This window comes from Nematolebias whitei, chromosome 7 (assembly GCF_014905685.2).
Source record: "Nematolebias whitei isolate Nwh7 chromosome 7, NemWhi1, whole genome shotgun sequence".
Taxonomy (NCBI): domain Eukaryota; kingdom Metazoa; phylum Chordata; class Actinopteri; order Cyprinodontiformes; family Rivulidae; genus Nematolebias; species Nematolebias whitei.
In genome coordinates, this window is record NC_056504.1 from 5,015,440 (window position 1) to 5,031,754 (window position 16,315).

At 42.2% G+C, this 16,315-nt stretch overlaps 2 protein-coding genes across 3 annotated transcripts in view; both read right to left on the bottom strand.

Moving 5' to 3' along the window:
• The window catches only part of arfrp1 (ADP-ribosylation factor related protein 1), a 13,763-nt gene extending 13,150 nt beyond the window's left edge, over nt 1–613 (bottom strand). The window contains exons 1-2 of one of the 2 annotated variants that reach the window (XM_037679163.1): nt 570–613; nt 283–290 (exon numbers count right to left, since the gene is read on the bottom strand). Coding sequence is in view for 1 of the 2 variants with exons in the window: in XM_037679161.1 (XP_037535089.1) it covers nt 283–375 (93 nt within the window). In the remaining variant the exon portion in view is untranslated. Of the gene's footprint in view, nt 1–282; nt 456–569 lie in introns of those variants that run through there. The other variant, XM_037679161.1, reaches the window with a different exon arrangement.
• Nucleotides 614–3,597: 2,984 nt separating this feature from the next.
• Nucleotides 3,598–9,292, bottom strand: LOC119412186 (acidic mammalian chitinase). Its single transcript, XM_037679164.1, has 12 exons — nt 9,234–9,292; nt 9,068–9,125; nt 8,958–8,984; nt 8,651–8,855; nt 8,457–8,513; nt 7,959–8,124; nt 7,743–7,867; nt 7,527–7,650; nt 7,232–7,414; nt 7,030–7,146; nt 6,813–6,945; nt 3,598–4,012 (listed from the first exon to the last, which is right to left on the bottom strand). Exons 2-12 carry the CDS (start codon nt 9,090–9,092, stop codon nt 3,765–3,767), a joined length of 1,410 nt encoding a protein of 469 aa, XP_037535092.1. The 5' UTR covers nt 9,093–9,125; nt 9,234–9,292; the 3' UTR covers nt 3,598–3,764.
• Nucleotides 9,293–16,315: the final 7,023 nt, after the last annotated feature.

The window sequence follows — 16,315 nt, forward strand, 5'->3', positions numbered from 1 at the left end:
ACCTGTGGACAGCTGGACCAGAACACCTGTGGACAAGTGGACCAGAAAGAGCTAACATAAAAAATACAGGTTAGACAGAAAAACATCTGAGGAAAAGTCTCATAAAACTTCATGATTAAGTTCCACCTAAAACCTATAAAAAAATAAAAATAAACAGTCCAGATGACCTGACTGAGATTTGACACCTGGATGATTGAGCATGAACTTTGTTGCTAATAGATCAATCCGGTGATTGTGTGTAGAGGGTTTTTACTTTTGTTGTATACATTCAGTAGTACATACCGTCTTCCCTGCATTATCCAGACCCAGGATTAAAACGCAGTACTCGTCCTTTTGAAACACGTACTTGTACAACCCAGACAACAAAGTGTACATGTTTGAAAGAGAAGCGGAACACCGATGTTAGCTTCAGCTACGCTAATGACAGACGGCAACAACACGCATCACTGCCGCTTCATTCTAAACGAAATGAGCAAAAACACAAATATTATAAAAGGCTATTCACTACATTTAAATGAAACTGAATAAATATTTTACATTTGTTTAGTGCTACAAAAAAAAACAAGCACTTTTTTCCGTCGTTCCTGATGCTCAAAGATATCTGGGTCCACCCCATTTATATAACCTGAGAACGAAGCGGTGAAGCCGGGCAGGTGGAGTTTACATCAGCCCTTCGCGTCCACTCAAATCCAACGGAAAGAGCAGCATATGTACGGGTTGGTTCAATGCCAAGACCAAATGTGTCTTAAATTAATGAATACAGTCAATGAATCAGCTGACCCCAGACTATGCATCAATCAGGAGTTCATTTCCAGTAGTTTACATTTTTCTATAACACTTTTATATTGTCAGCTGTAAATTCACATAGCCGACACATTAAACTTAGATCATTCTGGCAGGTTGTTCCTGATGAAACTACCTCCCACCAAAGTGTCTCTGACAATATAATAGAAAAATTTGTTATTTCCGCTCAACACTTCTAACCGAGTCCATCTCCGGCTGCTTGATAATGAGTAAACCCACAACACATCTACGTAGCAACTTCCTTTCTTTTTCGACTTGTTTCCGGTCGAGCCTAGAAGTAATACTGCCCCCTGGCGGGGAAGCCAGAGAACAGCAGGAAATGCACACCTCTTTTTTTATTTGATTTAATGAGGTAGATGTTTATCTTCGACAGAACTCAAATATGCATTATAATGTTTGACTCATTTGCATACAATATGACTCAAAATGCTGTGACGTTTCCTCAAATTATAATGAACATTTTCAACTTATCCAGTAATTCTCAGTCGGGTCATCTGGACTTTTTTTATATACATATAGAGACGTTTCACCCTCTATCCGGAGGGCTTCATCAGTCAGAGGAGTTCCAGTAAACTGTTTCCCCACCAAGCAGTAAACTTAATCTTAAGTGGACCAACCAGTTTGCTGGAGCTAAGATGGTTTTCAACTTATCTAAAGTAGACACTTTTTTGTTGTCACCACCATGTCTGTTTCATAAAGAAATGTGTGTGTGTTATTTTATTTTGTTTTTGTGCCCTGTCTGGCATTGTGGCACTCAGAATTGTTGTCTGAGTGTCAATTTACTTTCACAAGCACAGCATTACAGCTGGCCATAATGCTTCACTTGACATACATAAAAATTAAACTTTATTTGAATTTGCTTTGGGTTTGTTTCGGATGTAATGGAGACAAGGACAAAAAACAAAAGAGAAAAGAAAGGCAGAAAAAATGGGAAAAGGGTTAAAGGGAAAGGAGGAGATAGGAGTAGAGGAGAGGAGAGAGAGAGAGAGAAAGAACACAAATCAACATAATTGAAGTCTGCCTCTATACCTGCGGAAAAAGAAAAGACAAAATTGAGAAATCAAAAAAACAAACTACTATGAGGTGCCATGTAGGACTTAATCTATTTTTCTCTCTCACACACACTACTATTCTCTCTCTTTCTGTCACACACACTACTATTCTCTCTCTTTCTCTCTCACACACTAATGTTCTTTCTCACACACACTACTATTCTCTCACACACACTACTGTTCTTTCTCACACACTACTATTCTCTCTCACACACACTACTATTCTCTCTCACACACACTACTATTCTCTCTCAAACACTACTATTTCTTTTCACACACACTACTATTCTCTTTCACACACTACTATTCTCTCTCACACATACTACTATTCTCTTTCCCACACACTACTATTCTCTCTCACACACACTACTATTCTCTCTCTTTCTCTCTCACACACACTACTATTCTCTGTCTTTCTCTCTCACACACTACTATTCTTATCTCACACACTACTGTTCTTTCTCACACACACACTACTATTCTCTCTCACACACTACTATTCTTTCTCTTTCTCTCACACACTACTATTCTCTCTCACACACTACTATTCTTTCTCTTTCTCTCACACACTACTGTTCTCTCTCACACACATTACTATTCTCTCTCACATACACTACTATTCTCTCTTTCTCTCACACACACTATTATTCTCTTTCACACACACTGCTGTTCTCTCTCACACACACTACTATTCTCTCTTTCTCTCACACACACTACTACAGACTCGGTCACACACACTCACAAGACCAGAGAGAAGCGATAAATGTGTGTGTGAAGTAATACTATTCTGAATGAGAGGCAATAGATCTGTGTGTGTGTGTGTGTGTGTGTGTGCGTGCGTGCGTGCGTGCGTGCGTGCGTGCGTGTGTGTGTGTGTGGTGTATATTTATGTTGATGGACAATATTCAGAGATGTTCATTTTACTGTTTCACTCACCAGTGAAAGAAAAACACCTCACAGATGATGAAACAAAACCATAACATGTCTGGTTGAAATAAGTCAACCAAACGTTAGCTTGTGTTAACAAGTTGTTGTTTACATAAACAAATGTTAATGTCTATGTACGACTCACCTGAGTCTGTAGCATATCTGGTGATTCAGTTTTTGTCAGCGTTTGCTAACTCATGGACTTTAACTGTAGTCTGTCAGAGGACATGAAGTGTCTGGGTTGGTGTAGATCTCGGATTTGTGGGTCCTGATTCAGTGTGAGAACTTGAATCATTCACCCGGGTGGACCAGGAACTGACCAGCTCCACATCACATGCCATGAGCACTAACACAAACTCTGTCATTAACCACTGCAGTCAACTCTGCTAGTCTGTTAGCAAAATATCTCAAGAATCACTGGATTAATTTGAATGAAACTAATCATTAGATGAACATCAAGTGATTGCCCTTTGGTGTCATCCCAGTTCAAAATGGCTGCCACAACTAATTGACCTGCACTGAGACAAAACTTCCTATATCATATACAACTGTGCAGATATTGAGCTAAATTTGGTGTGGTAGTAGCTGAGAGTCGTTCCCAACATATACATTTATCACTAACACACATTTCAAACACGGAGAGCATTTCTGTTCTTTAAAAACAAGCAGTTTGACATGTTAAAAGTTTATTTTTTCCACTTATTTTGTATTTTTAACAAAGGAAAAAAGAATAGATTCTTTTTAAAATAGTGAACAAGATGAACAGACAACTCGATAGTTTGCACCAAAGTAGTTTAATGGTTTTTTTTCAGTCTGCAGTATTAGTTGTTTTTTTATCACAATTTTCTCTAAAACCAAAGCCTGTATCTGTAATGGACTCATTTAGGGAACTGATCATATACAAAGCAGATGAAAGAGGAGTTTGACAGTCTTTTTAATTAGTTAGATTTGCATGAGTGTCTAATGCTGTCCACAGACTGATCAGGGCCAAACACAGCACTTACAGCCTTCATCAAAGATGGATCCATTTCCACAGTACTGAATATGTGTGATACCACCAGCACACATGTAGAAAGTGTTCCTGTCGTCTGGGTTGGCATAAAGGCCATCGGGCTTGCCGTTGCAAAATCCGGGTCCTGGAGCGTGTGTGGTGGTGGTGGTGGTGGTGGTTGGAGAGGTGGTGCTGGCTCCGGGTTTAGTGGTGGTGGTTGAGGGCATTGGTGGACGCTCTGAATGGAGAAGGAGAATTATTAATATGTTGCTTAGATAGATAGATGATAGATGCATACTTTATTGTCCCCAAGGGGACATTTGTCATGAACATGATGTGCTAAACAAAGCTTCTTACACAATTAAATACACTACTCAAATAAAAGTCATGCGAACACCACAATAAAATCAAACAGCGATTACTGACGGCATTCGTTCATTCATCACTCTGGAGTTCATGATAAGTTTACCTGAAGCCATCCTCATTGTGGCCCCAACCAAAAACCTGTTCTTTTTGAATATCTTGGTGTTTATCGAGCAAATGCATGAGCACTGAAGCACTCATGCAACACGTCCTGTTGTGTTAACATCACTCAAATGTAACACAGGTCACAGGAAGTAGAACTTTGTATGTATCTACTGGTATTTTAACATCACTTGTTATTTTTCAAGAAATTTGCAGTTTTTATGATTTTTTACATTTTGGGGCAGCTGTGACTGAGTAATTAGAGCAGTCATTCTCCAGTGGGAGAGTTGAGGGTTCAATTCCATCAGCAGTCACATGCTGAAGTTTCTGTGGGCAAGACATTGAACCCCTCATTGTCTTTTATGTGTGTCCCATTGGTGAATGAATGTGATCTAAAGCTCTGATTGGTCTCTACAGATTCAGATGATCTTTGAGATGTAGTAGAGTGCTGAATGAATGTGTGTGGAGGTAAATGAGGAGCCTGGAGACTTTGGGTTGGGCCCTCCAATCTCTGGTGCTGAGGTCACCGAGGTGGTTTAAAAGCTCCTCGGTGGCAGGGCCCCAGGGGTGGATGAGATTCGCCCGGAGTTCCTTAAGGCTCTGGATGTTGTGGGGTTGTGTTGGCTTACAGAACTCTGCAATATTGCGTGGACATCGGGGGCAGTTCCCCTGGATTGGCAGACTGGAGTGGTGGTCTCCCTATTCAAAAAGAGGAACCATAGAGTGTGTTCCAACTATAGGGGGATCACGCTCTTAAGCCTCCCTGGTAAGGTCTATTTTGGGGGTTCTGGAGAGGAGGGTCCGTCGGATAGTCGAACCTTGGATTCAGGAGGAGCAATGCAGTTTTCGTCCTGGTCGTGGAACACTGGACCAGCTCTACACCCTCAGCAGGGTCCTGGAGGATGCGTGGGAGTTTTCCTAACTGGTCTACATGTGCTTTGTGGACTTGGAGAAGGCGTTCGACCGTGTCCCTTGGGGAGCCCTGTGGGGAGCCCTGTGGGGAGCTCTGTGGGGGGTACTCCGGGAGTATGGGGTACCAGGCCCTTTGATATGGGCTGTTAGGTCCCTGTACGACCGGTGTCAGAGCTTGGTCCGCATTGCTGGCAGTAAGTCAGGCTTGTTCCCAGTGAGAGTTGGACTCCATCAAGGTTGGCCTTTGTCATGATTCTGTTCATAACTTTTATGGACAGAATTTCTAGGCGCAGCCAAGGTGTTGAGGGGATCCATTTTGGTGGCCTTAGGATCGCTTCTCTGCTTTTTTTGCAGATGATGTGGTCCTGTTGGCTTCATAAGATCATGATCTACAGCTTCCACTGGAGCGGTTCGCAGCCAAGTGTGACGCGGCCGGGATGAGGATCAGATCCTCCAAATCCGAGGCCATGGTCTTGAGCCAGAAAAGGGTAGCGTGCCCCCTCCAGGTCGGGGAGGAGATCCTGCCTCAGGTGGAGGAGTTCAAGTATCTTGGGGTCTGGTTCACGAATGAAGAAAAAATGGAGCATGAGATCGATATGCGGATAGTTGCAGCGTCTGCAGTGAAGCAGGTGCTGTACCAGTCTGTCGTGGTGAAGAGACAGTTGAGTCAAAAGGCGAAGCTCTCAATTTACCGGTCGATCTACGTTCCTACCCTCATCTATGGTCATGAGCTTTGGGTTGTGACCGAAAGAACGAGATCTCGGATACAGGCGGCCAAAAAGAGTTTTCTCCACAGGGTGTCTGGGCTCTCCCTTAGAGATGGGGTGAGAAGCTCGATCATCTGGGAGAGACTCTGAGTAGAGCCGCTGCTTCTCCACGTCGAGAGGAGCCAGTTGAGGTGGCTCGGGCATCTGTTTAGGATGCCTTCTGGACGCCTCCCTGGTGAGGTGTTCCAGACACGTCCCACCGGGAGGAGGCCCAGAGGAAGACCCAGGACATGCTGGAGGGACTATGTTTCTCAGCTGGCCTGGGAACACCTCGGGATTCCCCCGGAGGAGCTGGCCCAAGTGGCTGGAGAGAGGGAAGTCTGGGCCTCCCTACTTAAGCTGCTACCCCCGCAACCCGACCTCGGATAAGCGCAAGAAAATGGATGGATGGATGAATATTTTACACTAGAAACACCACAAAACAAGACGGCAACGTGCAATTTCTGCAGAGCCATAGCGTCACAGAAAACAAATGAGTTCACAGCTTGATACTTGCAGCCAAGATATAGTTTATCCTGCAGGAGATATTTATTAGTACAACAGTAGACAGTCATAAAAAAAACATATGAATTGAAAATTACAAGAAAAAAAATTAATAAATAAAATAAAATAAAATATATATAGCGCTAATGAGAGACAGATATAAAATGTAGAAAAGTAAGCCTCAAAGTGTCCAGGGACACTTCAACATGTGACTTCTGGTGGAATCGAACCTCCAACTCTCCCAGTGGAGGACGACTGCTCTAACCACTCAGCCACAGTTACCCCAGTAGCTTCATTAGGAGCCTGGTTTAATAATATAGAACTTTATAAGAGAAAAATATAGAAATGTAAGATAATGTAAAGATTTATTAGCTCCAGTTTCAGTCTGCCTATAGTAATACTTGGACTTACCAATATTGAGAAGTTTGTTAAGATGACCCAGCAGAGGGTGGGCGCCTTCACCGCAGAATTTTCCTGCAAAGTCATCTAAATCCAGAGCCCACACGAAGGCACCACCAAACTTTTGCTCTTGCAGGTAGTTAACCTGTTTCAGGAAAAATCTGTTGCATTCCTCAGACATAAACAATACAGTTTGTGAAATAAAGAGTTATTTCAGAGGTTGGCCTACCTTAGTTACATAACTGTCTTTGTTGTCGAATCCCACCCATTCACTGTTTTTGGTTGCATAGGGAACCTTCTGGTCATCAATCCACTGAATGGTGGCATCTTTTATGAAGCTGCAGATCTGTATCAAAGAAGTCATGGTCATGTTTGTGGCCCATTTCAAAAATCAGTGTTCGTCTGTATTTTCTGCAAATAATACATGTTACCTCATAGTAGGCCCAGAACCCAGCTTCACGTGTGTATGGTCCAGCTGATGCGGGACCATTAGCTGGTGCACCAACATTTGAATTTGTTGAAGTCAAACGGAAGGTACGGCCATAAGCAGGAAATCCCATCCTCAGCTTCTCTGATGGGGTGCCATTGTCTCTCCAGTAATTCATGGCAAAGTCCTATAAAAATTCAAGTGGTTGATGAGGTAACATTTTACTCCCAACAGAAGCCAACGTTACATTATTCAGTACATTGAAAATAATGTTTCTAATTATTCATGGGTTTACTTACAATATTGAAATAGATAAGGTCACCAAAGTCTTGGGATCCACGGAACAGAGGACTGTTGTGGCCTGTGAATTGCTCCCAGGTGCCATGGAAGTCGTAGGTCATCACATTAATGAAGTCGAGTTCCCTGAAAAAAAAAAAACAAAAACAGAATCATTGAGGCATTGGCCAGAAAACCCTGGTTTCCTGCCTGAGTACCAACTCATGACAGACACTCACTTGGCAATCTCAGCAATCTCGTATCCAGCGTCAATGGTTCCTTTCCCAGCAGCCACTGCAGCGGTCAACATGAGCTGAGGTTTGCCAGTGGATTTGGCCTCAGCTGCGTAGGCTTGAACAAGTTCCTACAGAATCAAAAAAAGGACTTCAATCAGTGCACAAAGTGGTAGTTGTGAAATAAAAATAAAAATTTAAGCAAAAAAGCATTCAGCCCACCCTGCATAGCAAAGTGAACCTTTGCTTGTCTTCTGGGGGACTTCCACGTGAACCAGGGTACTCCCAGTCCAGATCCAGTCCATCAAATCCATGAGTCCTCAGGAATTTGATGGAAGACTGAATGAACTTCTGACGGTTGGCAGCATTGGACACCATAATGGAGAATCTGCCAAACAGTTAACTGTGAAACTTTTGAGGCAAAGCATGGTAAAGGCCTAAAACTCATGGTTTGATATTTATTTTGCATTTGACTGGAAATTTAACAAACCCATATAAAGGTACTGGTAGCTACCCACTGCCGTGTTGTTCCAAAAAAGGTAAACCTTGTGTTTCAGACTAAAGGAGCTTTTGGTCTGTAAGCTTGAAAACTTAGTACCAACAAAAATCAAATAAATCTAGCTCACATCCTCTTATAATTAAAAGTTCAGGTTTTTAGCAGATACTCGGAGTTAGTGAGGAGGTCGTGTATGGGCTCTTGTGGTTTTAATTTTTACGTACTGCGTTGAGCCAAAGTTCCATCCACCAACAGCCAGCAGCGTCTTCAGATGGGGATTCCTGGGAACGGACCAACACCAAGTCAAATTTCATCAGTACATTCTTTAGAAAGGGTTACTGGAACCATTTAGAAAGACTGGACTAGTTTTGGCTCTAAATGCACAAATGTTTGATAGAAGACGGTGCAGCCCACTCACTTGTTCTTCAGCTCATTGAAAGCCTTGTAAAGGACGTCGTCATTCCACTCGTAGGTAACCAGTTCATTGTTGTGGTTGATGATGGAAAATGCATAGATAAGAGAGGTGCACAGGAAGGGGTCAACATTTTGTGGCAGGAACTTGCCATCGCCTGGCCTGTACTGAGACCAGTTGGTGAAGTAGCATTCCATTCTGCTGGCTGAGCCTGAGTAGGAACAACAGAACATTTAAAACTTTGTTGCTCATGTAACACCACGGACACAAACAGCTGCATGATGATGGTTGACCAGTAGGTATGCCAACTTACCCAGGTGGAATAATGCCAGACATAACCCTTCAGAAACAAATGGAAAGAAATCAAAACCAAGACAAGACAGAACCAACTCTGGTGATAGATGTGCAGAAATATTAAAATACCTGCTAAAACTGAGAACCTTGCCATGTTTGTTTTATTTCCCACAACTTCACTGACTGTCTGCAGGAGAAAAAGTAAGTGTTGGAGTAAAGTGACACAAAAATGCTACTACTCACACAATTTATGTTAAAAGTAATCAATAAAAAGGGTGGGTTCCCCTAATCTCACCTTGGGACCGGATGAAAGATCCAAACAGGAGCACGGAGTATCGTCTTTTATATGCTGCTGTCAGGAGAGAGGAAGAGAGCCGGGACAATAAATGTAATGATTATTAGAGTATGTTGAGGTAAGATTAAACTGAGCTACGTGTAGGGAATAATTTACTTAAAGTTGGCCAAGGTGTAAATAAGATTACCTGACAAATCTCTTATTATCATATCATTAATCAGCTGGAATGACCTTAGACCATTGTGGATAAGCAAAATATTGCTGCTGTTGTCATGATAACTGCTCACAAGGATACAGTCTGTCAAAACAGAGAATATGAGATCAATAAAAATATTTTACAGCCTGGAAAAAAATGTCAGTTATTAAAACGGTGTAGGCTCGAACTCTTTCCTGCTGCCTTTCAGACAGAAAGCCTGGATGGAGTGAGAAATGTAGTACATATACTTTTACTGCTTTATTTAAGGCAAAATCCCAGTCGTTGTTAAAAATGAACACATGCTGAAACTCTGAGTGACAAAGAACTTTTATTGTCAAAGTTTAACATTCTTAAACATCCAACTACTGTGATATTTGCCAAATGAAGATAGTAGTGAAAATATTCAACCCTGTAATTTTTTTGTTTGTTTTTCCAGTTTGTTGCCTTACAGCCGGAAAATGTATGCGATTTTTAACTCAATTACCAGTAATATTTCTACAAAAGATACGTCAAACTAATAAAGTTATGTGGATAAAATTTTATTTAAAAACTATCAAATTGATGTGTGCATATGTAATCACCCATTTTGTGTGAAGCCACATATTTAGCTAGAGGAATGACATTTCCTGTGAGAAAGCAGTGTGAATGCTTATTGATAAATGATTTTGTCTGAAAGCTGCTGAAAATATTTGATCACTAAACTGTTATTGCGAGTTGAATTTCAACAGCTGACATTTGCTGCAAGCTGAAAATTAAAAACAGAAAGCAGAAGAAAAAGGGCTGGAATGTGTAGAAAAAGCTGAATAAAACAAAAATGTAGCAGAAATGAGCAGAATAAGCTGAAACAGAGAGGCTGAATAGATTACAAAAAAAAAAATGTAATTAGTGGAGAAATTCAGATCAGGGCTGGTTAGTGAAGCCATTTTTTCAGTTTTACGAGGTTAAAAATATTTAAAAACTTTTTTCAATTAACATCATTAATCACAAATATGTCTTCTTAAAAATAATTTTACAAAAAAAATATGTAGGACAATAAATAAATAAATAAATAAATTGGCAAAACGTGTTGAAATCCAGGCAGCACGGTGGCGCAACTGGTAGAGCTGCTGCCTCTCAGCGAGCAGGTTCCTGGTTCAAACCCCGGTCCAGGGGCCTTTCTGGGTGGAGTTTGCATGTTCTCTCCGTGCATGCGTGGGTTTTCTCCGGGTGCTCCGGTTTCCTCCCACAGACCAAAAACATGCATGTTAGGCTGATTGGTAACTCTAAATTGTCCCTAGGTGAGAGTGAGAGAGTGAATGGTTGTTTGTCTCATTTGTCTCTATGTGGCCCTGTGATGGACTGGAGACCCGTCCAGGGTGTACCCCGCCCCTCGCACAGTGATTGCTGGACATGGGCACCAGCGACCCCGTGACCCAAAATGGAATAAGCGGGTAAAGATAATGGATGGATGGATGTTGAAATCCACTGATCCAGAACCCGAATACCCTGAAAAAATTTCAAAAGCAAGTCAGTTGGAAAGTGAATTGATCTTTTGATGTATAGATTTATGACTTTGATTGATTAATCAGATGGCTTTGGACAGGTCACATGTCCATCACAGGAACACATGGAGTAGGGTGACCAGACGTCCCCGATTTTTGGGGGCAGTCCCCGTTATGGACGACCTGTCCCCGGCTAAAGTTGTCCTCGAAAATGTCCCCGATTTGAGTGATTTATGAATGAGTAAAAAAAAAGGTTTTATGGCGTGCAGGTGCAGTTGCACACAACAACCACTGTTACTGTAGCAGCTGGTCACGCCGGTGCTGCAGTGCTGACGTTACAGACAGAAGAAGAAGAAGAGCCGCGCACGAGCCACCTTTGAAACGGAAGAAGAAGAAGCACAGCACGAGTTTGTCAACACTGACAGGGAGTTCTCCTGTGGTGGTATGTATGAACAGATTTATTTTGTTTGAACTGGGCTGATCCTTGCCGTGATAAAAGTTTTGTTCGCAGTAGGAAATGTTTCTAGTGTTGTCAGCTGTGTCCAGGTAAAAAAAATTAAATTGGGGTGAGATGTGTTTACTTTTACTAAAGATGAAGACCCAAACCAAGCTTTTATTAACAAACGATCAATAAAAGGCAAGAAGAGAGCACAGGGAAGAATAACTGCAGCTCAAGTGAGAGAGAGGGAGAAATCATAACAGGATGATGAACTGCCTTCAAGGCTCAGTTATTTATTTAGACTTGATGTGTTGAATATTGCATGATGGTGCACGCACCAAGGGTTCATCCAAAGGAAGATGTTTTAGAATTGATTGGTGACCTTTAGTTTATATTTTCCGAGCTAGTTATGAGTTGTTTTGCTAATATATTAAAACTCAAATCAATCTGCTGGCTCCGTCTTACTATGGGTGACTTTCATTCCTCTTCTTTCAAGTGCATACCTCCACCTCTCCAAGTTCTCTTCCACTTGTTCCCTATTCTCACCACAGATCACAATGTCATCTGCAAACATCATAGTCCATGGGAATTCCTGCCTGACCTCATCTGTTAGACGATCCATCACCAGATCAAACAGGAAGGGGCTCAGAGCTGATCCTTGATGCACTCCCACCTCCACCTTGAAGCTATCTGTCACTCCTACAGCACATCTCACCACTGTCCTGCTGTCCTCATACATGTCCTGTACCAGTCTAACATACTTTTCTGCCACTCCAGATTTCCTCATGCAATACCACACCTCCTCCCTCGGCACTCTGTCAGATGCTTTTTCTAAATCCACAAAGACACAATGGAGTTCTTTCTGACCCTCTCTGTATTTCTCTATCAGCATTCTCACAGCAAAGATGGCATCTGTGGTGCTCTTTCTTGGCATGAAACCACTGCTGATCACAGATAGTCACCTCTTGTCTAAGTCTTGCTTCCACAACTCTCTCCCAGATCTTCATCGTGTGGCTCATCAACTTAATTCCCCTGTAGTTGCTACAACTCTGTACATCACCCTTGTTCTTAAAAATGGGCACCAGCACACTTCTTCTCCATTCCCCAGGCATTTTCTCTCCCTCAAATATGCCATTGAATATTTGAGTCAAAAACCTCACTGCCTTCTCTCCAAGACATTTCCAAACCTCCACTGGTGTCATCAGGTCCTACTGCCTTCCCCTTCTTCGTTCTTTTCAGAGCTTTCCGGACTTCACCCTCACTAATCTTTCCTACTTCCTGGTCCACAGTTTCTATGACATCTACTGTTCTGGCTCTTTCATTCTCTTCATTCATTAGCTCCTCAAAGTACTCCTTCAGTCTTCCAGTCACACTCTCTTCACTTGTTAGAACATTGCCATTCCTATCTTTAATAAGCCTAACCTGCTGCACATCCTTTCCAGCCTGATTCCTCTGTCTTGCCAATTGGTACAAGTCCTTCTTGTCCTCTTTAGTGTGCAGTCTCCCATGCACCTACACCTACACCATACACCTTCTGCTTTGCCTTAGCTACTTCCCTCTTTGCTCTACATCCCATCTTCTTATATTCCTGTCTCCTCTCTTCTGTCCTCTCACTGTCATATTTCTTCTGGGCTAATCTCTTTCTTTGAACGGCGTTCTGCACTTCACTTTTCCACCATCAGGTTTCCTTATCGTCCATTCTCTGTCCAGATGGCACACCAAGTATCTTCCTACCTGCCTCTCTAATTACTGTTACTGTAGTAGTCCAGTCATTTGGAAGCTCTTTCTTACCACCCAGAGCCTTTAACAGCTCCTCTCTGAATTTATCACAACATTCTTCCTTCTTCAGCTTCCACCATTTGATCTTCTTCTCTGGTTTTACTCTTTTTCTCTTCTTCAAAACAACAGTCATTCTACACACAATCATCTGATGCTGTCTGGCCATGCTCTCCCCTTCCACAACCTTACAGTCTCCAATCTCCATCAGGTTTCCTCTTCTACACAGAATGCAGTCGACCTGCGTAATCCTTCCTCCACTTTTATAGGTCACTCTATGTTCCTCCCTTTTTTGGAAATAGGTGTTGACTACAGCCATTTCCATTCTCTTGGCAAAATTGACCACCATCTGTCCTTCCTGGTTTCTTTCCTTGACACCAAAGCTACCCATCACTTCCTCATCCTCTGTTTCCTTCACCAACATGTCCATTCAGGTCTGCTCCCATCACCACTCTCTCCTCCCTGGGAATACTCTCCATCACTTCATCCAGATCTTTCCAAAATGTACAAAGTATCTTTCTCATCACATCCTATCTGTGGAGCATACTTCTACTTTCAGGCACATCAGTCTATCTGACACTCTCTTCACCTCTACTACATTCTTTGCTAACTCCTCCTTGAGGACCACCCCTACTCCATTTTTCTTTCTATCCACACCATGGTAAAACAGTTTGAACCCTGCTCCAATGCTGTGAGCCTTGCTGCCCTTCCACTCGGTCTCTTGGACACATAAAACATCTACCTTCCTTCTCTGCATCATGTCAGCCAGCTCTCTACCTTTACCTGTCATTGTCCCCACATTTAGAGTTGCAACCCTCAGTCCTACATTCTTTACTTTCCTCTTCTCCCTCTGTCTCCTGACACGTTTCTCTCCTTGTGGTCTTCGGCTAACCGGTTTTGTATTTGTAATTATTTTTTCTATCCTTAACATGTGTGTGTGTGTGTGTGTGTGTGTGGGGGGGGGGGTTGTCTTTCAGGTACACCTGGACCTATACCTGGACCTACCATTCTATGTTTGTTTGTCTCTCCTTCCTGTCCTCTCAAACCAGCCAGTCAAAGCAGATGGCTGCTTGTCCTGAGCCTGGTTCTGTTGGAGGTTTCTTCCTGTTAAAAGGGAGTTTTTCTTTCCACTGTCTCCACTGTGCTTGCTCAGGATGGGAGACTGCAACGAAGATTCAACTTGTCTGCTGGCCTCCTTAGATAGAAAACTTTACTAATTGGCTTTTCTATGTATGTGAATGTTCATGTAAAGTGCCCTGAGACAACTTTGTTGTGATTTGGCGCTATATAAAATAAACTGAATTAAATTCTACTCCAGACCTCCGTGGCCCACATTGCTGATGGCTTTTCAGACAGAGGAGGCGTTGCAGAACCAGAGATGAACTCGTGTCAGCGGACTATCTGACCTTCACTCACCTCACACATACACACAATATAAATACACATCAGCTACGTAACCATACACTGCATACTTTTACACACCTAAGTAAGTACATACATGTTCTCATTCACTCACAAGGTATGCACACTCACTTACTAGTATATACCCTTGACCCTCCCACCCAGTTTTAATACTCTATTACTACTACTATTACTTTATTCATTTTATTATTCTTGGGAAATGTTAACAGTGTGGATAGACACATTCCTTCTGTTATATTTGACTTTTATTGTTTAAACATGAATACATATATAAAAATAAACGAAACTGTAACTGTCCCCATTTATAATTTCGTCTTGATAAAATGTCATTCTTTTTGGTCTCCGAGCTGGAAATGATTTCACTTCAGAAATCTGCTCACCTTAACATGGAGACAAACAACAAACAACCAATCTCTTTCGTTCACACCTTGGGACAATTTAGAGTTACCAGTCAGTCTAACATGCATGTTTTTGGTCTGTGGGAGGAAATAAATAACATAATAAGAAGTACCCGAGAAAAAAAAACATGCATGCACAGAGAGAACAAGCAAATCCCACCCATAAGGGTCCCAGGCTGGGATTTGAAACAGCAATCATTTCGCTGAGAGGCAACAGCTCTACCTTTTGAGCCACCATGCCACAGTTCATGATGTTGTCAGAAATAAAATTAGTTAAAATCTCAAAGTGTGGAAGTCAGCAAAAAGATATGAGTCTCATTTTATTCTCATTGTCTTCCAACATCAAAACCAGAAAAAAGAATGGATGACAACCGTTGGTCTTCTCCTCTTATATTATCTCGCGTTCACAATAAGCGCCTACATTCTGGTGTGAAATATATGTTTTTAATCAGACTATTAACACAGCATTAAAATTGTTACAGTATAAATGGCTGTTCAGGGTATATATAACACCTGTGAAACTTAATCAGAGTCAGAGTCAGAGTTTCTTTATTGTCATTCGCACCTCATGTGGTACATGTGGTGCAGCGAAATTATGTACGCAGGGTCCCAGTTACATCCAACAATAAAATGTATAAGAAAAACAGTAATAACATCTAAGATATGAACTAAGAAAAACATCAACTAAATATACACTAAGCACTCATAACATAAAACATTGAACATCAGCACAAACATGAACATGAGTCTGTGAGCAGATGTGCACGCATGAACACATCAACATTGAAACAGATCAGCAGCAACATGAAACAGATCAGCAGCAACATGATATGATTTTTCACAGTGATTATTCTAGTTAGAGATTCATGAGTCTAACAGCCTCAGGGTAGAAGCTGTTCCTCAGTCTAGTGGTTCTACACTTAATGCTCCTTAACCTCCTTCCTGAGGGGAGTGGGGCAAAAAGTGTGTGTGCTGGGTGGGTGGGGTCCTTCATGATGCAGGTGGCCCTCTTCCTGCATCTGGAGGTGTAGATGTCTGTGATGGTGGGGAGACTGACTCCAACATCTTCTGTGCAGCCTTCACCACTCTCTGCAAAGCTTTTCTTTCTGCAGCTGTGCAGCCTCCATGCCACACATTGATGCTGGAGCACAGGATGCTCTCCACTGCACACCTGTAGAAGGAGGTGAGGACTGAGCTTCCCAGACCAGCTCGCCTCAGCCGTCTGAGGAAGTAGAGTCTCTGATGAGCTTTCTTGATCAGGCTGGTGGTGTTGTTGCTCCAGCTGAGGTTGTCGTTCATGTGTACACCCAAGTACTTGTAGCTGGAGACCACTTCCACCGCAGATCCTCTTATGTTCAGGGGGGTGTAGG

Coding starts and splice junctions, on each gene's coding strand:
- LOC119412186 (XM_037679164.1), bottom strand. CDS start 9,092: ATGGCAAGGTTCTCAGTTTTAGCAG. Junction 8,856..8,957: donor TCTGGCATTATTCCACCTGG/GTAAGTTGGCAT, acceptor GTTCCTACTCAG/GCTCAGCCAGCAGAATGGAA. Junction 7,651..7,742: donor GAGATTGCTGAGATTGCCAA/GTGAGTGTCTGT, acceptor TTTTTTTTTCAG/GGAACTCGACTTCATTAATG.